The 23,925-nt window shown below is 38.4% G+C and overlaps 1 protein-coding gene across 1 annotated transcript in view; it reads right to left on the bottom strand.

Moving 5' to 3' along the window:
* Positions 1-928: 928 nt before the first annotated feature.
* The window catches only part of LOC143882236 (transcription factor jumonji (jmjC) domain-containing protein), a 96,242-nt gene continuing 73,245 nt past the window's right edge, over positions 929-23,925 (bottom strand). Inside the window, exons 21-25 of the mRNA XM_077385726.1 lie at positions 5,371-5,430; positions 4,149-4,244; positions 3,958-4,053; positions 3,666-3,874; positions 929-1,329 (exon numbers count right to left, since the gene is read on the bottom strand). Coding sequence (XP_077241841.1) covers positions 1,092-1,329; positions 3,666-3,874; positions 3,958-4,053; positions 4,149-4,244; positions 5,371-5,430 — 699 coding nt within the window. The 3' untranslated portion in view covers positions 929-1,091. The remainder of the gene's footprint in view (positions 1,330-3,665; positions 3,875-3,957; positions 4,054-4,148; positions 4,245-5,370; positions 5,431-23,925) is intronic.

The raw sequence follows: 23,925 nt of genomic DNA on the forward strand, positions 1-23,925 counted from the left end.
AGTCGAATACGAGTCCTTGGTGTAGCCAGGTAGCCTTAGCAAAAAGGCTTCCTTAGTTTATTGTATTTCTGAAATATGTTCTATTAATCAATGTAATAAACTTTTATTAGAATAAGATTGCTCAGTTTGTAGTTATATTTTGTCTCTAATCTTGAGATAACGATTCAGACTTTTGACCGTCAAAAAAAAAAAAAAAAGTCCAAAAATCTGGGTCGTTACAGTACACCCTTATCATCCTAACCGTTTTGGCTCTGGCAAGCATGAGCATTTTGGTTCTCATCTTAGCATACGTTTCAATAGTCATAAAATCAATCAGGGGCATCACATAAAAATAGCAGCTTCCATAATCTAGAGTGAACACAGATGAGAAAAAAATGGAAATTTCGTGACTACCAACCAACGAAAGACCAAGCAAAATACCTATCCAATTATTGAAGCTCCCCATTCTCATTTTCTGGAACTTTAGTTTACCCTCTTTAACCTTTGAAAGAAAGCTTCACGCAGCGCTTATAAGCCTTATTCATTGCAGAGAATGGAAAGATTGAAAATAACCAGGGCATGGTGTTTACCTGATTCACAGAAGCTTAAACCAATTAATATTTTGGAACGAAATGGTAGCTCTGCCCGATTTTGTTCTGCCCATTTCACTTGCTCTGGAAAATGTAGAATAAGAAGCATTGAAGAACGTAACCTTACTGACCTTTAGAGCGATTTTTCCAAGCAGGGTAATTCAGATCCTTCAACAACCATTATCTTACCACTAAACAGCTCAGAATTCAAGTTAGTAAATAGTCCAAAGGATTGTAGGCAAGCCAACTGTGATCTCAAGGAAGATCAGCTGTAAGAAAATTACCCACGAAACACCTGGAATTTCATATTCTTCAGCTAACAAACCACATAAAAGAGGAAAAAGGTTAACATCAGAAAGTTCGGGTTAATCCACGGGTTTTGCTCCAGAAAAGATCAATTTATGCAATTAACTGTACAACCAAGATAAGGTGTAATTAGTGGTTGCTTACTGGGCTGGCAAAGGATTGGAAAAAGATAAATCAATTAATTGAATGAATGATAAAAACTTTCATTTAATGCTGTTAACAGATTAATGGAAAGAGGTTTTCGAGCTTGCTATGTTTTCTAGCTCTTCTTCTGAAAGGTCTGCGGCTTTTTCTCCACAAATGATCAGTTTCACTAGAACACCTCAAGATGTTGATTAGATCAGTAGTAATCAGCATTTTACGCTGCAAACTAGACCTAGCTTTTATTACTCTTCTTCTCTTTGACTTTGAATGGCGAGGAGGTGGTGTCTGTGGGTCCCCATCGGTGCATGATCTGTAATAATCAGAAAATCAAGTGATCAAAATCCTAGCATGAGTGCATACTTAGATGATGAGTGTATGATTAGAAGAGACAAATAATGTTAAGAACACATACAAGTAGCTTATGTATTCTTCTGAAGTAGTGGAAATATACACAGTTTAAAATCTACACTACCATGAGTAACTTTATATAACAAAACAATGTCTATTACGGTTGTTCTATGCTTCTATGCTATGCTCTGAAAAATGAATCAAGTAGAAAGAGTAATCAAATGCACAATTTTAAAGCCTGGCTACAGACATGGTTTTAAATTTATACCAAAGTCGACACAAAACAACCCAAATGCTTCCATTTCCATCCCCACCGAAATGTATACTGATACCAAGAAGTATAGTGAAGCAAAACCGAAAGAGTCATCAAAACCACCATTTTAAAGCCTGGTTATAGACATGCCCAATGCAGCTAAACGCTCTAGAAAGTCGAACAACATTTTTAAATTTATACCAAAGCCGACACAAAACAACCCGAATGCTTCCATTTCCATCCCCACCGAAATGTATACTGATACCGAGAAGTATAGTGAAAGCAAAACCGTATATATTTGTACACCTTGTCAGTATGAAAAAAATTATAATTATATGAATTGCATCTGAAATGAAGTGTATGCATTATGTTTAAATATATATTTTTTTCTTGTTAGTATGAATATTCATATAAATTACATATGAAATGTTGTATGTACTGTTTTATGAGAGATTTGAAAGGGAGAGACTTGATAGGATGGGGAGTAAGGGAAGCATGAAAAACCCCCTGAAAAACAGGAAAACAAAAACCAAATTTAAAGTAGGGTATTTTTCACTACTTTTCAGGGATTCCTCATGTTCTCTCCATGCTCTCTCCACTCCTCTTTCACACTTGGGCCCACTAATATTCCATGGAGTAATTTCACATGGTTCCAAACATGCCCCAAGTGCTATGGATGTTGTCTTGCTTATGTGATGATTTTAAGTGTATGTTTGTGATTATTCTAACATTTTCTTAAGTTTCAACTTAAAATTCTATCATCTACATATGTTTACAGATGTTGTCGTGATTTAACATAATTTTAACCAAAATTTCCAACTGAAACCGTAACATTTAGGTTTCCATGATGACAGAAACCAAAACCGAAATTTAAACCCTTGAATATAATCTGTTTAGACGCTTAACAAACAAAATGGGAGAATAGTGTAGGGAGAGTGGCTAATGTCATATACGCCCAAAATCAACAAAAAACAAAAGCTGATGTCATGTGTTGTCCCTGCTGTATGGGGCAATCAAAGTCGCATGCAAATTTTCTTTCTGTTTCGTCTTTTGTTTTGTTTTTCTTTACATTTTTTACTTCAATCTCTTTGCACTGTCTCCCCACAACATCCTCAACATTTATAAGATATTTGAAGGAAGAAAAAAAACAGTTAAATCTGCCATATTCTAGGGTCACACATCAAATGTTAGCCTCTTGATACCCTTTTATAGTATTTCAATGTAGTAATAAACTAAACACAAGACTAAGAACATGTAGTCCTAGAATATTAGTACTGACTCCATTCTATCTCCTTTCAAATGAAAAGTTAAGCACAATTTTAAAACCATTATCAATCATGAAACACTATGACATAATTCATTTTACTGAAACATAAATTTCATGCAGGAATTTTGTCACAGAATTCAAGTCAAGATTGTGGCACCAGTAATTTAACCAATAAATTCTCAAAAGAAAGAAGAATGTAAAATCAATTTGGCTTTCAATTGCCTTCTAGTTTGGTCATTAACGCGATTTTAGGCTAATTTCTCTATATTTTAATGATTTAATCTTTTCTTGCCTAAGAGGATAGTCACAGATAAGCACTGTAGCATATTATAAAGTAACTAACTTTAAGTTCTGACTAACATTATCTGAAATTCGTTTCTATATGTGACACAACCATTTATAATGCATTCAAGGACCTCAACCGAACTTAGCTAACCCTCTGCATCTGAAAGATATTAAATTTTTTTGCAGCCAATAATGAGGGATGGAGCATTGCCAAGATGCATAACAAGATACCATGATGATGAACGTGAAACCACAGTATCAACAGCAAGGTTTAAAATTTCGGTTTCGGTTTCGGTTTCGGAAATAGCTGAAACTGAAATATCAGCCGAAGTACTGAAATTTAAGAAATTTCGGGCGAAATTTTGGATCCTGGCAGAAATTTCGGATTTAGGTGGTTTCGGTATTGGTCCCAACCGAAATCCAAAATTTCGGTATTTCACCCGAAATTTAAAACCATGGTCAACAGGAGAAACGATGCTTTTGTCTACCCTACCTCTCTTCATAGTGCATCGACAGTGAAACAGACATGGATTCTCCAGTTGGTGGTTTGCAGGCAGGACAAAGGTAGGTCCCGGGCGGTGGTTCACGGAGATTAATACAATCAAAGTGATACCACTCATCACACTGATCGCAAGCAATCATTGCTCTTTGGTCGTAAGGCCTCCGACAAATACAATAAAGGACGCTCCGAGCTCTTAATAACTGCATATGCCAAGCAAAAAAGGTCGATAAATGGGGAATGCTAGGATAAATAAGTCACATATGCATATAATTGTGGGAGTTACCTTCAGCTCCTTCTCAAAGTGGATGGGTAAGTTTTCTCCCTCTGTAATTAGCTTGAATACTTCATCCAATTCACATGCCCCAGAATCTAAGGCAACCTTCATAAAGGAAAAAGACATAAATTCAGAATAATTTGCAGTAAAAAGTCTTAACTTGAAGTAATATAAAACAACGCCGCAGTAATATTCCATACTGTCTTGGCATGATGCACCCATTGAAGACTGATGCACTTGACTTCTGTAAGCTTTTGCATAAAGTGATCTTCAGATGGTATGTTAATTGCCACTCCCTGCCACATTATCATCATTTTGCTTTAGTTTTACAGTATTTCATTAAATGTATAGAGATTCAAGTGCATTCCAAGTTAACATAAAACAGGGAAAGGATGTGTGTGTGTGTGTGTGTGTGTTGAGAAGAGGGAGGAGGGGGGGGAGAGGGGAGCAACTATAAACAATGCCTTCACTGCTAAGGGATATTGACACTATATAAACAACAAATGCCCTAACTGCTAAGGAATATCGATTCCATATCAACAGTAATAGTATTTAACTTTACCAACCCTTTCCCCCAGAAATGCTATGATTTAGCCGACAGTTCAAATTTATTGCCGACACACGTGTCCTGCCGTGTCCGACACAACACGCGTGTCCACACGTGTCCACACTTCTTTCGACACTTTTAAATGTGCTGCTATAAGTTTTAGATTTAATGTGGGTGTGTGGACACATTTTTGTGCCGTGTCGAGTGTGGCATTCTGTTTTATTATTACATATTGTATTTACCTCTTTTATTATTAACTCTTCTTTTATTATAAACTCTTTTTTAGCTCTTTTTTAACTAATATTTGATGTTGTATCATATATATACTTTCTATTTTAGCCGTGTCCCCGTTTCTAAATTTTGGGGGTTTAACGTGTCCGACACTTCGTGCCCGTGACAGCACGCGACGCACGTGTCCGTGTCCACAAATCAGAGCAGAAATGTAATTTATGACCTCCCAAACAGATCAGAAAGGCCTACATGAAAATTATAGACAACTCGAAGACTTGCACAACAGTGGATCAGCCGTATACTAATGATTTTACCAATGTATCAAGTATTTAGCCAGAAATCCAGAAGAGAGAATCCTCCAATGGAAGCCAACTGATGCATTGGGCATCTATTTTTAAATGTGTTTTGAAACAGTACAAAGCATTCCTTGAAGATTTGGAAAAAACAAGAAGAAGAAGAAGAGGAAAGGTGGAAACGCCACTGACAATGCCCGATTTCTAGCTGATTTTTCCATGGATTGAAAAGTTCAGTTGATGTTAGATTAGCAAAGCAAATTTCAGAAATGAGTTCCTGAGCAAAACTTCCATCCATTATTAAGTGTGTTCGAAACTCCTAAATACCAAAGGACATCACTGCTAGTATACCTCTTTCAATATATGCTGAATCTGTTGGATAAGGGGCTTTGTTGAACTCTCCAACAATTTCTTTACTCTGATTTTCCATGAATTTCTGGTCAATGCCAACTCGAGGTTGCAGCTATCCTCATAGAACCCAGCCAGTGCCACTCCCTACATACAAGACAACCACTTCCATTCAAAATTCACCAAGAGCGATTTTTATGAAGGTGCATAATCCCAAAACTAAAACGAATATCAATACTAATTGAAAGCCAATGCTGCCTAAAGATATAAACAACCAACCACAGAAACTATAAGGAAAACAAATTAACAGTAGCACAACGAAAGAAATCAATACCTTCATAGCAATCGAAAGAGCTTTAGAGACAGAGGTGAGATCTTTATCCATGTAGCCAAGGGCACAATTCACTATGTTCGTTAAGTGTGACCTGCAAGCAAGAGCTCGCTCCACCAGTTCCTGAATTATATCTCTTTCTATAATCCTGCTAAAAAAACAATATCAATTATTGAAACACTTGTGATTGAGAAGAAATGAGAAAAAAAAAATATGACATTTTAGAAATATCGATACAAGTAAACAAAGGGGTATCCACTGAAGTAGAAAAGTTACTAGAGAATTGAACAATAAATCCTATGAATGTATCATGACTGAATAATACCCAACTCTGGACCAAATGTTGGAATAATAAATCCTATGAATGTATCATGACTGAATAATAAACATTGTTACATAAATAACAAGAGGCATACGCTCTCAATGTTTTGGATCACGGACCAAATGTTGGAACCATATTTTACTTATTGTTAGGTAGAAAATTCTAGGGGTGCAACTCAGGTCGGGTTGAGTTTTCCCAAGCCGGGTTAGAAATCGGGTCGGGCTGAGGGTTTGGGTACCCGACCCGAGTGAAACCTGACATTTTTAATCAATTTTGTTTAAGCATAAAAACTCGGGTTGGGTCGGGTTGAATTCGGGTTGAACTCGGGTTGGAAAAAAGGCTCCCTCGGGTCGGGTTGGGTCAGGTTGAAGTTCGTCAGGTTAGAAATCGGGTCGGGTCGGGTCGGGTTGGAAAAAAGGGTTCCTTGGGTTGGGTCAGGTTGGCCTCAACCAGACCCGAGTTGCACCCCTAGAAAATTCCATCTTTTTGTGACTTAACGTGTTTAATCATTTGATTGTATGTGATAAAATACCCTTCTCTATATCTCATTGATCCATGCCATCAACTTTATAAAAGTACAGCTTCTAGATCACTGTGTTAGAAAATATCCAAGCTCTGACCTAAAAACACTAACAATTTCCATCTACCATGTCCATCAAAGCCCTACTTAAACTGTAGTGATAAAATTAAAGAAAAATTAGCAAAACGACATCATAAATCACTACGACCAAGTTTGGTGATTTCCATGACAAAGAGAGCCTTGTAGGGCCCATTATTGATACTTCAGAAGAATCACTACGACCAAGTTTGGTGATTTCCATGACAAAGAGAGCCTAGCTGATCAAGAAACCCACTACATACCAAAATTATCCAAATAAAAAATATTACTTTTAAAATGCCTACAATTCATGTCATAAACTCATAATAATGGAAAAGCAACAAAGAACGGTATTGTATAGGTTGTACACCCAAAAAAATATACGAGATCTGTTGTTTATTACCGTGAATAGAAATCCTCGGAATCATGCAAAAGTTCCATAAGCATCTTTAGTTTTGGGCGCTTTCCTCTAGACATCTGTAATAAGTAGTGAAGTAAATAGGTAAAGAAATGATACCATTTTAAAATAAATGATATTTTAAAATAAAGCACATACCAAAGAAAATCCTCCATTTTTAGAAATAACTCCACTCTGCATAAAAAGGCAGAAAGCACATGTATATTCTTTTGACATGCCTCCATTAGCAAGTGATGGCTCCATGCATGAGGGATGGTACCTGTTCAGATGAGCCAAATCTACTGCTCATGACAAAATTCACAAGAAATAACTAAATAGAAGGCAGAAACATTGGCAAAGTACAAAATATTGCAACATTAGCCAACTCAATAAGTATTCACCATAAAGGTTGCATCTATAACCACTATTCAGATTATTTGATTCACCATTATTTTATGTTTTTTACTTCGAAATATAACAGAAGTTTATTGGAAGAAAGGAAGCAGAGTTACAAAGGGAGAATAGATTGCCCTGAGGTGAGAATAATAGTATGAACACCCCATTCGCCAACAATCTTGGCCTCTTTCAATACATTAAAAAAAACATGAAGCCCCTGTGGACTCCCGAAATTTTATCTACAAAATGAGCTACGTTCCAGGGCCCAATTATATGATGTTAGCTGAGTCTCCTTCAACTCATAATCTCCAACCCAGTGCCAGTAGAAATGCATGAACACTGGTAAGAAGAGTACACCTCGGCGTCACTAGAATCCATGAAGCCAATATAACCCAAGAAAGCTTTCAGAATTTCATCTCTGTCACCCATAAAGGCACCACCTGCACCATCCAGCTCATTACCTGAAGAGAAAGCACTAAAATTTAATTTCATCGTGAGAGGCGCTGTAAACTTTGGCTTCTTCTTCTCTTGGGGATTCCTTCCATAGATAATCTTATTCCATTTTCTATGGTCATTTTTGGTCCGCACTCCCCAAACTCTCCACACATTAACGCACAAGTGTCTCAAGGCTCTAATCTGTCATTTTTCTACTATCTATCAAAAAGGCATTTTAATCTATTATTATATCAGTTCTTGATTTCTGGTTGACTTAAATCTTTATCATCCAATCGATTCCCAGTTTTCTTCTTCCTAGTCATCTTGGACTGTTTTCTTCCCTCTTCTAATCCCATAAACTCTTTGAGTTTGATCTCAGCCTCACAAACAATTCGCTGAGATTTTTAATCATTTACTTCCAGCACAAGGGTACTGGGCTGGGAATCTTATTAAGATATCTGGACTGTAAATCTGGTTGGTAATTTCTAGTAATTCCTAGGGCATGTTTGGTTGGGCCGAAAGTGGAAGATAGGAAAACCTTTTCCAAGTTTTCACGACTTTCCTTTGTGTGGTTGTGCACCGAAAGGCGTCCCAGAGTGGAAAGGCCCCCAAAAGTTTCCCAACTTAAAACCCCGGATGCAGCATTTCTTTCTATCTGGAAATAAATGTTTCGCAGCATCTAGGCTTGTGTTGTCCTTCTTTTTTGGCTATTAGTATATAGCTTATTATGATATAAATAAATATATATATATATATGGGCCCCATTGTTTATTGATCATTGGACCCTCCATCTTAGCCCCACTAGTAGATCATTGATTACCATACATGGGGGGTCCATCGTTTTTTTGGCTATTGGCCCTATATGAAGGCCACACTAGTATATTAAAATCAATCCCATAAGAAAAAAAAAATCAAAACATAGCTAAATGGAAAACTAGGAGTCTGAACATGAGACTACATTCTCAAGAGCAAAGTTTTTTCTTCTCTTTTTCAACTCATGTGGATTGCATATAAACCAAAATCATCTGGACTAAAAATCTAAGATCTGGACTCAAATTCTAAGACCCTCTAACCACAGAATAATTCCCTCTGAATACTTCATAATCTAGAATCTACATTCGATTCTACAAAATAGCATGTCATAAAGAAGAAATTTCACAGTAAAACCGGCACCGTGTCAATTGCTATTAGACAATCAAAATCAGAAATAAGAAATTAGATCCTTACACTGACAAACAAAACTTTAAGAAAGCTTCCACATCCAGAGAATGGTGATAATTTTAGGTACATAAATTATTAATTCACTAGAGTTTACACTAAAAACAATCTCTGACCGATAGGTGAGTTGCAGACATTTAAACTAAAAAAGAAGAAGAAAAAGTTCCTTACCGGTCTTCACATGCTAAACAAGCCAATACTTCATCTTCCAAATCACTCGAGCAGTATACACAGAAAGTTCTGCAGTCCTCTGATTTACGATATATACACAAAGCTCTATCCAGTGTTCCTTTAATCTGTCAAAGAAGGCAATGACCTCTCAAGCATCTAAGAAAAATGCAAGTCATTGTCACTTAACAGCGCAGGAAAAGGTATTGGAAATTTACTCACCTTTACAAGGCCATCAGACAACGAGTCCAGATCACCAGCCGAAAGGCCCACAATGTCCTTGCAATGCATGAACCACTTGTGAACCTTTTCAATTTCAGATGCAACCTTATCCAGTTCTGGACTATCAAGGGCAACCGATTCCCCAACTTCCTGAAATAATACAAAATCAAGGAAATAAATAACAGAAGTATAGAGAAGGATTAACCAGATATCAAGCTACAAGTAACTTTCTACCTCAACTCAACTCAACCAAGCCTTTGTCCCAAACTAGTTGGGGTCGGCTAATGAATCCTTTAGAAAATTTCCATGAAGAAGGTGAAAGGATCTACCCGGCTCAAATTGACTAAGTCTAATCCTGACACTAGTTGGGTTCGTCTATATGGATCATTTTCTTCCATTCTCTCCTATCCAAGGTCATGTTCTTTGTTATGTTCCTAGCCAGCAAGTCTTTCCTCACTGTTTCTACCCAAGTTGTTTTCGGTCTGCCCCTAACTCTTTCTACCTCCTTTCTACGCAAGGATTTAAATTTTGGCTTCAGTTTCGGTTTCGGACATAACTGAAACTGAAATTTCGGCCGAAATACCGAAATTGGTAAAAAAATCAAAGCAAATTTCACTATTGTACCGAAATTTCTGAAATTTCAGCCGAAATTTGGTACTCTAGCCGAAATTTCTGGTTTGGGTGATTTCGGTTTCGGTCCCAACCGAAATCTGATTTCGGTATTTCGCCCGAAATTTAAAACCATGTTTCTACCTCAAAGCAATGCCATAATTCAGCGTGCTGCTCTGAATCAGTGCTTAACCAAGTCAAAGGAGTTTCTGATTGACATGGCCTAGATTCACATGGCCTTGGATAACATTCACATAATAACATCCTACTCAATGTTTAAAAAATTGGAATCGGGATAGAAGTAGGCCAAAATAAAAATCAAGTTTTCATTAACTCGGGCAATTCAAATTAGTTTTAGATTGACTCAGGAGGGCCAAACCCAGAATTGGTGGATAACTTCGCCTAAGTAAAACCGATTGGTCTAAAGACGAGACGATGATTGAGCAAGCAAGTTTTAAAATTGTGATCGTACTAGAAACAGTACAGATAATAAATGACATTTTTTAGACCTTAGAAGCACGAAACGGGTGCGGGGGCAGGGGCGGGGAGAGTGGGGGTCAAGAAGAGTCTAAGGATGGGAGCGTCCTGGGAGTGTTCATATAATATTTTCTTTATATGTTTTACAAAATTCAAGTACAACAAAAAATGGTAATTTCTAACTCAATTGATGAGGTCAATTTATCATTAACTCAGATGAGTCAGTGGTACTTGATTGATTCGGTAGGGTCAAAACTCACACTCGAGCAAGTCAATGATTGACTAGGGGATTTTTAAAATGTGCAGTGACATGTATTTAAGACAATAAGAGGAATTCCTAGTGAAACATAGTAATGTTAGCCTTTTGGGACACCATGTAATGCGATTGAAATGAATCTGTAGCTCTTCTGAAAGCTCGAAAATTTCCCCCGACCAAGCACCCAACCAAGCACTAATCAAAGGAGGCTATTTCAGTGAATGATTTGGATAATTAGAATATTCTCACGTGTAAGATCTGGGAAGACAGTCAGAGGTAATGAAGGACCCACTGGCAGCATGAAGTTTTGACGAAGGTATATCTTTTTTATCAGAGGTTGAATCGATCATAGAAGAAGAATTAGGCCAAAAACTAGGATACATTCTGGGAAATTGAAACTTCCATGGAAGAGAGGCAAATGAAACGTTTTCATAAAAATTCTCATAGAATCAATAACGAAGTTTCCATTCTTTATATGCCGGATCATGAATTAGTAACTGCATCCAATCTCTGAAAAAGTCCCAATTGTTTCGAACTTTTGATTTTTGGAATGGGATAGAAAATGGGTTAAATTCTACAGGATCAACCCTATGGGACTTAAGGAATGATGGAAGGGAATAAAAAGAAAAGAGAGGGAAAGAAAATCGAAATAAAGAATCAAAGAAAATAAATAATACTAAATAGAAGAACCCAGATTCCAAATTCCAATCATTTAGATCTGGTACACACAATAATCTGGATTCATTCATATACTAATTTTTTCTATTTAAATTAAATTAATAAATCCTATTTCATTTGCAATTTGATTCGGATATGCAATAGGATTTATGGCTACACAAACCATTGAGGGTAGTTCTAGAGCTAGGCCAAGACGAACTATTACGGGGAATTTATTGAAACCATTGAATTCGGAATATGGTAAAGTAGCCCCTGGATGGGAAACTACTCCTTTGATGGGTGTCGCAATGGCTCTGTTTATATTCCTATCTGTTATTTTGGAGATTTATAATTCTTCCGTTTTACTGGATGGAATTTCAATGAGTTAGGTCCATAAGAACCCTGAAGTCCTAGTTTTCAATAAAAAAAATGAATTACTTAGGGATCAGATTTCTAGGCTATTCCGGTCGAACTACCGTGGAATTATGTTGTTTCGGTATTTCCGGAATCATGAAATTGAAAGTACCAGATATTCCTAGAGGCATACCATCAGAGAAGCTTCCTTGACCCATAGGGTAGATCAAGAAAACAGCAGTAGCAGCTGCAACTGGAGTTGAATATGCAACAACAATCTACGTAGTATTGTCATGGTATCAGCCAATTTCATTCTTTTAACTAGCTAATAAGAATTTGCAGATTTATGAAACCCTGTGGACGAATTTTCCGCTGACTCCAACTATCGTCCATGTACGATCCACACTAGATCTGACCAACTGCCCATCCTACCACCTCTAAGTCTGCCCAACCCAAAGACCAGCCTCACACATCATTTAATGAAAATAAAATAATTCTTGCAGTGAGGATAGAGAATGTCTTATCTCAATAGCTAATTACGATCCGTACGAGAGATCCTGTGCCTAATAATACCACCCACTGAAATTTATAGCAACCCCAGTTTTGGGCTCATAGCAGAATGCTTTTGGCCACACAAGTATAAGGATGCTCATATTTTATGGATCACAAGGATCTAATAAAACCCTTTGATATAAATGCTCCATTCACAAACATCTCAAAATAAACTTTCATCAAATGAGGGAGCTATAAAATGGATAGGAAGCTCTATGTTCCACTATAAGATCAGGCATTTTGACAAAAGAAACGCTGCCATGAATCCCTTAATTGTCATATATGGTTTTAAATCTTAGTTTCGGTTTCCATTTCGGTCACCACAGAAACAGAAAAGTCTCAGTTTCGGTTGGAAGTTTTAGTGGAAATTCTGTAAAATCACGAAAATGTATGGAAACATATGCAGATTATAGAATTTTAAGATTAAACTTCAGGAAAGCCTAGAATAAGATCAAATGCATTGTCCCCCATGTTTGATAATTCAGTACACACCACATTTCACATGTAATTCATATAAAGATTTATACATGATGCATACACCACATTTCACATCCAATTCATATAAATATAAGACATAGTAATCTAATATATCACTAATGCACTTGCAGTTTGGGTTTCAACATGTGCTTTGATTTCAGTATGAGTTTCAGCGGGAGATGGAAATCAAAACATTTTTGGTCGTTTCGAGTTGGTTTCAGCAGAATTTTTTTTATGAAAGTGAAAATTACAGGGGTGCAACACGAGGACTTCCCAGGAAGTGGTTTCAGTAGAAATTTAAAATCATGATTATCACTGAAGCAAAATCCCAAGGTTGAAGAGTTAAAAAGTGGATAAGAAACATTATAATTTTCTAGTAAAGAAACTATTAATGATATACAATTCCATCAAAAAGTAAAGAAACTATTAATTGCAATAATATAACGAATTGCATTACCGGATTCTCGACCGATGGTACAACCATAAGAACATGTTCAACATGGTTTACCTTTAACTGCAACAATAACGGCCAAGTTTGATTTTCTGATCCAGAGTTAAAGAAATCGTGCACTTGCACTTGCCAAGACCTACATTATAAAAAAAAAAAAAAAAAAAAAAAATGGATGTAGCAAAACAAGCAAAAAGGTCTTTGTGAGATGGTACATGAAGTGCACATTATATGAAGCAGTGAAATTATATGGTGTGTACATGAAGTGCACATTATATGAGATGGTACATGAAGTGCACATTATATGAAGCAGTGAAATTATATGGTGTGTACATGAAGTGCACATTATATGAGATGGTACATGAAGTGCACATTATATGAAGCAGTGAAATATATGGTGTGTACACGTACATGGATAAAATGGGGGTGAGACACAAGTGCCACCCTTAATATTTGATCCAACAGAAGCCTCTTAAAAAGTTGGCTGTTGGATCAAATATCAAGAGTGGCACCTTAACAGCTGTAACCTATATTGCTATTATTTATACTGTTTCAAAATATTACATATTCTGACCTAGATTAGATTTAGTTTTAAATTCATAAAACTGCTTTTGAATGCCTCTCCACAAATTGTTCTGATGTCTACAACTCCAGATACATTTGATCTTGTGGTAGTGATTTAGATGAAACTTCTCATAGGTTTTTATATGTAGCGGATCCAAATGGGCCATGAGTTAATGGGGAGAAATATGGGCAATCTCTATTGTTTATTAGCTTGGAGTACATTTTCTGGAAGAATCTATGGCACATGTCCTTTGTGATAGGATTATTTCTCGTTGTGGTGTGTCAGCTTTTTATTTATTTCATACGCATGTAACTTGGGATCCATTGAGTCCTTATACTTTTCGTGATTGACATTTATAATTAATAGGCTTTTTATTGCAAACATATTAAGTTTATTTTTATTTTTTATTTTTAATATTGGTCTTCCTTATTAGTGATTTTTTGCTTTCCTTATGCAGTAGTAGAGCCATTATACTCTGGATCTTGCACAAATCACCCATAAACTGTCCATGCACTCACTCCTTATGCTACAAGTTGCGACTTCACATAGCTGTTATAGATTGAAGACTTGATGGTCAAAGGGAACTCCTCATGGAAGATAAAATGGTTAAAATAACAGTGGAATTGGTTATAATCTTTGTTAGACATGTAATAAGCCTAACGGCAGTTTAGTCATTGTACATAATTCTAATATATAAATATGATAGAGGGGAGCTAGTCCCTAGCTCTTCTCATTCTCTCATCTCCACTCTAACATGGTATTAGAGCCCTAGGGTTACGATGCCCTAGGGACCACGTCTCTCTCTCTCTCTCTCTCTCTCTCTCTCTCTCTCTCTCTCTCTCTCGGACAAACCCATCCCCGTCTCTGCCACAAACCTGAGCGAAGCTCCGGATTGAAGATTGACGATTCCACTCCATCAATCAATCCTTTCCCGTGAACAGCACCGCGAATAGTGCTGCGAACAGTAATGATGAACAGTACCACGAATAGTGTCATGAATAGTACCGTGAATAGTGAATACTGTGAATAGTGCCGCCCCTTCCAACCCCAAATTAGTGCAGCATTCCCTCTCCCTTTACCCAAATCAATACCGCATCGTCTATCCTACCCAAACACATGTTCTAAAACCCTGCCCCCACCTTATTCTACTTTCTTGTTCTTAAAACCCTAACCCTGCCACCATTTAAATCGCCTATTTTCTATTCCTTCGCAGCTATTTCTATCTTTTTCTAGTGCCCTAATGCTCTAGATTGCCATTCTATCATCCCTTTTTCCTTTTCTCTCGTTCGCGGCTTCGTATTGGTTCCCTATGGATGCCTTATTGTGCTTTACTTCATGTGTCTGTTCTCATCAAAGCTGCTTTTAGCGTGTTCTTCCACATTTAGTTTGTCCCTCTTTTCATTTATCTTTGTTTTATGAGCACATAGTCAGGGTTGTCATTTATCTCTTCTTGTTTGTCGTTATAGATCCTGATATTGAGAATCCATCTACCGGCGTAACCCATGGGGTCCGTGTGACACCCTCTCCTTCGGCTTCTTCTTTTGTCTCCATAGATGGTTCATTCCCACAGATTACCACTGTAAAATTAGATGGACAAACTATGTGACTTGGAAGGTTGCAGTCGAGACATATCTCGTTGCTCGCGGAAACGCCCACATCATTCATCCTGATCCTCCTCCTACTAGTGATCCTACCTATGATAGGTGGGAACAGCAGGACGCCAAAGTCCGTACACTACTTTGGCATAGTATGGCTCTCATATTGCTAGTCCTTTGATGCTTCTTCCTACATTAAAGCAGGTCTGGGATCAGACTACCCTTCTTTATACTAGTGTGGCCAACATCAGCCGTATCTGCTCCACGTACTCTGAGTGGATACGATTTTGCCATGGAGACATGTCTACTGCTGCCAACTACAGTCAATTCTTAGCCCTCTGCCACCAGGTTGATGTATTTATGCCTCTCACGTCTGATCTTACAGCTCGCCAGAGGGACCAGATGCGTGTCGTTCATTACCTTAAGAGTTTGCGTCCCGAGTACACACATCTTCGTCAGCAGATTATAGGATCTGGATCTATTCCTTCACTTACGGAGGTCTATTCCCGTGTTCAGCAGTGCTCTCCTGGTGACTCCTAAGTAGATGTTTATGTCGATGGCTCAGCTCTCGCAGTATATAATAACAGTAGTCGTTCGAGCCTTGGTGGTGCCTCCTTTGGTCGTGGAAGGCCGTGGTGGTGGTTGCCTTAGTGGCGGTCGTTGCCACTCTTTTTGCACTCATTGTCAGCGAGAGGGACACCATATTGATATTTGCTTTCAACTGCACCCGAGCTTCAGTCGTCTTCGGGCCACATTACTGATGCCAATCTGCCTGATACTTCTGTCCCAGCTGACTCGACGCCTGCCCCTACCAAGGTTTTAAATTTCGACCGAAATTCGAAATTTAGGTTTCGGTTGAGAGTCGAGACCGAAATCGAAATTGGGTGAAATCAAAACGTTATAAAATTTCGACAGAAATTTCAAATTTTCGTTTTCCTCGAAATTTTAGGCCGAAATTTAAGGGATATCTCCAAAAAAATCTGTTTTTTATTTATTATTTAATATTATCCCGAAATTTCAGCGTTTTGACGAAATTTTGTAAGGGATAAAATATTACCTAAATTGATTTTGATAGATTTCGCCCAAAATTTCGAAATTTCGGTTTCGGTGAGGACCGAAATGCATTCCGAAAACGAAATTTAAAACCTTGGCCCCTGCTACAGATTCTCTTACCATTTCATGGGCTAATTATGATGAGTTTCAGTGTCTTCGGTTGAGCAGTCGCCCAGCCAGGTAGTTCTCAGGCATCTCTACTTAGTACCTCCAGCTCCTGGGTCATTTGATTCTGGGGCTTCGAACCATCTTACTGGTAACTCCTCTTCTCTTAGTTCTTTTTTTTTAATGGTGAAAAGATTCATTAAAGGGACCAAAATGGCTAAAATATAGTACAAAAGAATGACCACAAATAGGTATCAAGGAGGAACGAAATCATATTTGATCCAGAGAATCTAAATGTACACCCCTCCTAGCAAGCCGGTGAACTTCTCCATTTCCCGATCGTTTGACATGGCGAAAAGAAACCTTCGAGGAGCCAATAATATCTTTGATCTCATTGAAATAATCCGCAAAATGCCAAGGAAATAAATGAGAGCCCGATAACCACCGAATCACATTCTATGAAACTCCTTCGATCACAATGCGATTAAAATACTCCCCCTCCAATAATTTGACCCCTTGGAAAACTGCCCGAACTTCCGTCTCATTAGAATACGTAATCCCTAATGGGCCTGCGAAAGCCCATCTAATCGCTCCTCCTTCATCTCTAAGAATACCTCCAATGCCGGTCGGCCTTGGATTACACGGATTAGAACCGTCAAAGTTAACCCTCTACGCGGCGGTTCCCACGCTTGAATAATGGGAGAAGGATTGACCACACCATAGCACACTTCTCTCCATTGATGCCAAAGAGTATATGCGGATACGAAAGAAAAACTCGGGTGTGACTTTGCCCAAAAAACAGAAAGTGCCATGACTTTAGAAATTAAGACAAGAGAATTTCTAGACAGCCCTTTGAAAATTCCTTTCCTTTCACAACACCAATAATACCGCCAATAAGGAAATAAGGCACAAAGTTTTGCCTTTTTTACTCCACGGAGCAAAAAACCAAGAGTCAAATAACTGAGAATTCTCCCCCGGGAAAACCCAAGAAATGCCGAACCTCTTGAGCACACTACCCCAAACTACCCTAGCCACCTTACAATGAATAAAAAGGTGGTTTACCGATTCACCATCTTCGACACAGAGCACAGTGATTTACAATCAACAAATTCCTCTCTCTAAGGAAATCAACCGTCTGGATTCGCTTCAAAACCGTGGCCCACCCGAAAAAACAAACCTTAGGTGGAGCATAGATAGACCACAAATTGGCAATATGAGAAACGACAGGACAAGCTAACAAATGGTTATAGAAGGACTTGGCCGAGAACTCCCCCGAGGAATCCCAAATCAAAACCCTGACGTCATAACCATCTCTCTTAATATAACAGCCTTCAAGAATCTCAAAGAGTCTAGAAATTGCAGGTAGCTCCCGGTCGATTCACCATCTCCTCTTCTCTTAGTTCTTTGCGTCCTTTTTATATGATTCCCACTCGGTAACTCTAGCCGATGGGACGTCCACCCCGATCTCGGGTATTGATAATCTTTCACCCCATTATGGGCTTACTTTGTCTTCGGTTTTATGTGTTCCTAAATCTCCTTTTAATCTTATTTCTGTTAGTCAAATTACAATACATTATGTCTTTCAGGATCTCTCAACTGGGAGGACGATTGGCTCGGGCCATGAGCATGATAGACTCTACCTGTTAGACAGTAGCCCGCCTCGTCATATTTTGCACAGTTCTACTGATTCGTACTTTAGGCATTGTCGCTTGGGCCACCCCACTATGCAGAAGCTTCGCCAGTCGTATGTTACTCCGTCTACTATTCAGTCTTTTGATTGCAAGTCTTGTGGAAGCACCGTCGTGTGTCTTTTCCCCAAGGATTTAAATTTTGGTTTCGGGAGTGATTTCGGTCCTCATTGAAACCGAAATTATGAAATTTCAGGTGAAATCCATGAAATCAAATAAAATAATATTTTATTCCATAAAAAATTTAGACCGAAATTTCGGTAATTTCGGCTGAAATTTCGGAAAAGTATTATCTAATGGAAAATTCCTTTTTTGTTGGATAAAATTCCTTAAATTTCGGCCGAAATTGAGAGGAAAATGAAATTTCAAAATTTCGGTTGAAATTTTATATTGTTTCGAGTAAACCTGATTTCGGTTTCGTCCTCTAACAAAACCCGAAATTTCATATTTCAGTCGAAATTTAAAACCTTACTTTTCCCTATAGGGTTGTTAGTCGTGTTATGAGTCCTTTTGATATAGTTCATTCAGATGTATGGGGGGGGTCCTTCAGGGATTATGTCAAATTCTGGTTACAGATATTTTATTGTGTTTATGGATGACTATTCTCGTGTTACTTGGTTGTATTTGCTTAAAGATCGCTCTCAAGTTTTTCATGTTTTCCGCACCTTTTATGCTGAAATCGCTAATCAATACAAGTGTAGTATTAAATGTTTGCGCACTGACAATGCTAGGGAATACTTCTCTACTGAGTTCCAAGAATTCTTATCCAGTCGTGGTATTGTGCATCAATCTTCCTGCGCTCATACCTCCCAACAAAATGGTGTGGCTAAGCGCAAACTACAATACCTTCTGGACATCACACGCTCTATTCTTCCATATGCGAGTACTAAGCCTTATTGGAGTGATGTTGTACTCACTGCCTGCTTCTTGGCTAACCGCCTTCCTTCCTCCGTTCTGAATGGATCTACTCCTTTTTCCATCCTTCATCTGACTAGTGAGCCGTTTCCTGTGAGTCTACTAGTGTTCGGATGTGACTGTTTTGTCCATAATCACTCTCTGGATCTTGATAAATGGGATCGCAAGGTAGAAAAGTGTGTATTCATGGGATACTCTCGTACCTAGAAAGGCTATCATTGCTATAGTCCATGGTTGATACGTATGTTTGTATCAGCTGATGTCACATTCTTTGAGTCAGAGCCGTTCTTTCCTTTTACAGGAGATACTTCTGTCATTTCCATGCAGCCGATTTCACTTCCTATACATGTCCTAGATCCTGTTGATCATCATTGTCCTCCTACAGATACACCGTGTCCTCCACCACCTACTACTAAGGTCTATCAGCATCGAACGAAACAGACGACATCTGATGTTGTGCCCAAGCAGATTTCCTCTCAGACAAAGATCCCTGCGTATTATTTCTACCCCTGTTACTTCAGTTGATTCTCCTATTGCATCTCGTACGAGACCTCGTTAGACTGCTCATCCTATTTCTTCTGTTGTTTCTTATGAGCATCTCAACCCCTGCTTTCGCAATTTTGTCTCCTCCTTGTCTTCTATCTCTTTGCCCAGGAATGTCCAAGGGGCACTTGCTCACCCTAGCTAGCATGCTGCTATGAATGCTGAAATGGCTGTACTTCAAACTAATCATACCTGGGATTTGGTTTCGCTTCCTTCTAGGGCTCAAGTTGTTGGTTGTCACTGGGTATTTGCCATCAAACACTTGCCAGATGGAACCATTGAGCGACTTAAGGCGCGCCTTGAAGCTAAGGGCTACACACAGACATATGGACTCGATTACACAGATACATTCTCCCCAGTGGCTAAAATTCCATCTGTCAGAGTTTTTCTCCCTCGTTGTCAATCGAGGTTGGCCCCTATATCAGCTAGATGTCAAGAATGCCTTCATGGACAGTTGACTGAGGAGGTGTATATGGAGCACCCTCTAGGGTATGTTGCTAGGGGGAGATGTCCTCCTCAGTTTGCAGACTTCATTAAGTCCTTGTATGGACTAAAACAATCCCCAAGAGCATGGTTTGGATGCTTTAGTGATGCGATTATGGGATCTGGTATTCAACAGTGCGTTGTAGATCACTCTGTGTTCAGCTGCCATTCAGATGCAGAGCATGTCCTACTCATTGTTTATGCACACGATATCATTACAGGGAGTGATACTGCTGGCATACAGAGGTTGGAGGTGTTCCTACAAAAAGAATTTGCTATAAAGGATCTTGGACGCCTTCGATATTTCCCGGGGATTGAGGTTGCATACTCCAATACTAGTTTTCCTCTCACAGAGAAAATATGTACTAGATTTGTTAGAGAAGGCTGGTTCCACAGGGATGAAACCAGCTACTGTGCCTATGGACCTTAATATTGAACTTATAGCAGAATAAGGAGACTTGATGGGTGATCCTGGTAGATATCGCCAACTAGTTGGAAAGCTTATCTACCTTACTGTTACTCGCTCAGACATTTCGTATGCAGTTGGAGTGGTTAGTCAGTTTATGAGTGCACCACACACTTCTCACTGGGCATCGGTAGCTTAGATCCTTCATTATCTAAAGGGGGCACCAGGGAAAGGTCTCCTATTCAAGCAGATAGGAGATACATTTGTTCGAGGGAACCTTGTATCATGGTGAAGTAAAAAGCTGGATATAGTTTCCAAGTCTAGTGCAGAAGCAGATAGCTATGTCACACACGAGTGGAGAGCTTCTCTGGCTACGATCTCTCCTATCGGAGATTGGTCTTTCATCGTCATTTCCAGCACAGCTTTATTGTGATAATAAAGGTGTCATTTACATTGCTACTAATCCTGTATTTCATGAGGACTAAGCATATTGAGGTAGACTGTCATTTCATTCGCGAGGGGATACAAATTGCCTTCACTCGATCTATAGATCAACTAGTAGATGTGTTTACCAAACCCTTAAGCAAAAGCTAAACTCAATGACATTTGTAACAAGCTAGGAATGTATAATATCTACATTCCAGCTTGGAGGGGAGTGTTAGACATATGTAATAAGTGAGAGCAGTTACTCATTGTACACAATTCTAATATATAAATATGATAGAAAGGGGGAGCTCGTCTCTAACTCTTCTCATTCTCTCATTTTCACACCAACAATCTTTAAAGCAGACATTGGACTACCCAAACTAGCCATCACACTTTGGAGTTTGCCCTAACTAGAAATTTGTACTCCCACAACCCATCATAGTTAATGATTCAGTCCAGGAACTAGGAACTCAACCTTTCGACCACCATAGTGACAAATAACATCCTTGAGAAGTTCTCATGTGTGGAATTTCTTGGGGCATGTTTAAATATTGAGGTTATTCTTGGGATGCTATTAGGAAAATCACGTTGCAAAAATAAATAAATAAAATATAAACCATAAAGGAGAATTTAAACAGAGAAAAGAAAAGGAAATTTATCCCAAAACGTAAGAAATATCAAGAGTATTTTGACAATATCATTTTTCATACGTATCAGAAAAGAATAATATCATTAAATATTGAATCCTATTCAACTCTTGAAGATATTTGTCATTCCGGGCTATAGGTCCCAAAAAGAATGCAAAACATTAAAGGAACTGCATATTCTAAAAAAGTGATATATTGTTTGTTTTCTTTTTCTTTTTCTAATTTCTAAAAAAGTGATATCCTGTTACATCTTATATTCTCACATCACCACTCAAAAATGATAATTCTTTGGAAGCTTGTTCTTTTGGCCACAATTTGGGTACTATGGAAAGAATGGAACACTCGTACTTTCAAGAACATTGATAGAAGTGCCTCGTACTCCTCGACGATTCTCACACTAGCAATCTCTTGGGCTAAGATCCTTCTGTGTTTCAAGTTGTATTCAGCAATGAACATTAGAAGGTGTTGAAGGAAGATTTGTGCTAGCAAGGACCTGGAGATCACCAAGGTTTTAAATTTCGGTTTCGATCACCACCGAAACTGAAACATCTCGGTTTCAGGCAGAAATTTTGGCCGAGATCATGTAAAAATATGATTATGATTTAGTTTTCTTTCTTTTTTTTAATTTCAACCGAAATGTCTAAAATTTTGATGTAAATTTCGGCGATTTCAGTGGAAATTTTGGCTATTTCGGTGAATATTTCATAAATTTCAGTGGGAATTATAACATTTCGGTGGAATTCTTTAAAATTTCAGTGGATCTATTTAAAATTTCGGTCGAAATTTTGGTGACATTTCGGCGAAATTTCAGAATTTCGGTGAAATATCGCCGATATCTTGTAAAGAAACGACTTCATGTGAATTTCAAAGACTCTACAGAGGCAGAAATAAGGGTCCTTCAGGGCATTAGGTTGATGGCCAAAGGTGACCTGGATAATATCATTGTGGAGGGTGATTCTCTTAAGGTAATAAGATCGTTAGACAGGAAGCTCTCTCACCCTTGGCGCTTCTCTGTGATGATCGATGAGATATTGGATACTGTTGAAGGTCATTTTGTTAGGTCCCACCATACTTGAAGGTCGACTAATGATGAGACGGACAGACTTGCTCCAGCTCGACACTTGAAGGTTGGCTACTGGAGAGACGGACAGACATGCTCGAGCTGGTGTCGAGCGGCCTTCGTTAGAGATAATTGACACTCTACCTCCTTGACTTCAATTATTTCCTTCTATGTATCTTCTTGTAGTCTTTGCTTTCTCGACCTCCTCGGCCGTGTTTCCCTTTTGTTTCTCTCAAATAAAATTTCATCATTTCAAAAAAGAAAAAAAATGACAATTCTCATGATTCAACCAAACAATAACAAATAAGTTTTTTTTTTTTTTTGAATGGCCACAAAGAAAGAAGTATTAGGGTTTGGGTTGTGGCAACACAAGGGTGAGGGCGAGAAGGCTTGGGTTAGGGTTTGGGTTGCGGCAACATAAGGGTGGATAGAAGATGGTGGTAGCAGTGGGTAGTGGTGAGAGCCTCCAAGGTTGGTCCCAAGGGCATTGAAAACCTTAGGTCTTTGATACCATGTTGGATGAGAAATCAGAATGAGAGAGTGTTGTGCTCTCCCCTCACAAATGTGATATATATATATATATATATATATATAAAGAGAGAGAGAGAGAGGAAAAGGATTGTACGCTCGAGCGTACCAAGCTTATGGTACGCTCGAGTGCCCAATCACATGTGGGCTCACTTTGTTAGGATGATCCAAAGCATTCATTTGAAAGGCCCTTACATAGATGGGGTGTGTACCAAAAATCAGCTGCATAGGATCATCCTAACCCATCCATTTGTGGAGGGCAAAATGAACAGACCACAAATCTGCCCATTTTTGCCCTCCACTTTTGGAGGGGGGTTAGGATGATTCAATGGAGCTGATTTTTGGTACACACCCTATCTATGATAGGTCCTTGCAAATGAATGCTTTGGATCACCACAAAAAAGGTGGGACCCATGTGATTGGGCACTTGAGCGTACCCTAAGCTTGGTACACTCCAGCGTACAATCCTTTTCCTCATATATAAAACAGTAAGCATTCTTTTGAGAAAAAGAAATTCAAAAATATATGGAAGTTGAGTGTAATAAAAAATAATGTTTACTGGGAAAGAATAAAAGCAATGCAACGAGGGGGTAAAAAGTTTCACTTAATAATAAGAAAACTCACTTA

This window comes from Tasmannia lanceolata, unplaced genomic scaffold (genome assembly GCF_043159265.1).
Source record: "Tasmannia lanceolata isolate RefF3 unplaced genomic scaffold, GAP_Taslan_0.1 ptg000007l, whole genome shotgun sequence".
NCBI lineage: Eukaryota > Viridiplantae > Streptophyta > Magnoliopsida > Canellales > Winteraceae > Tasmannia > Tasmannia lanceolata.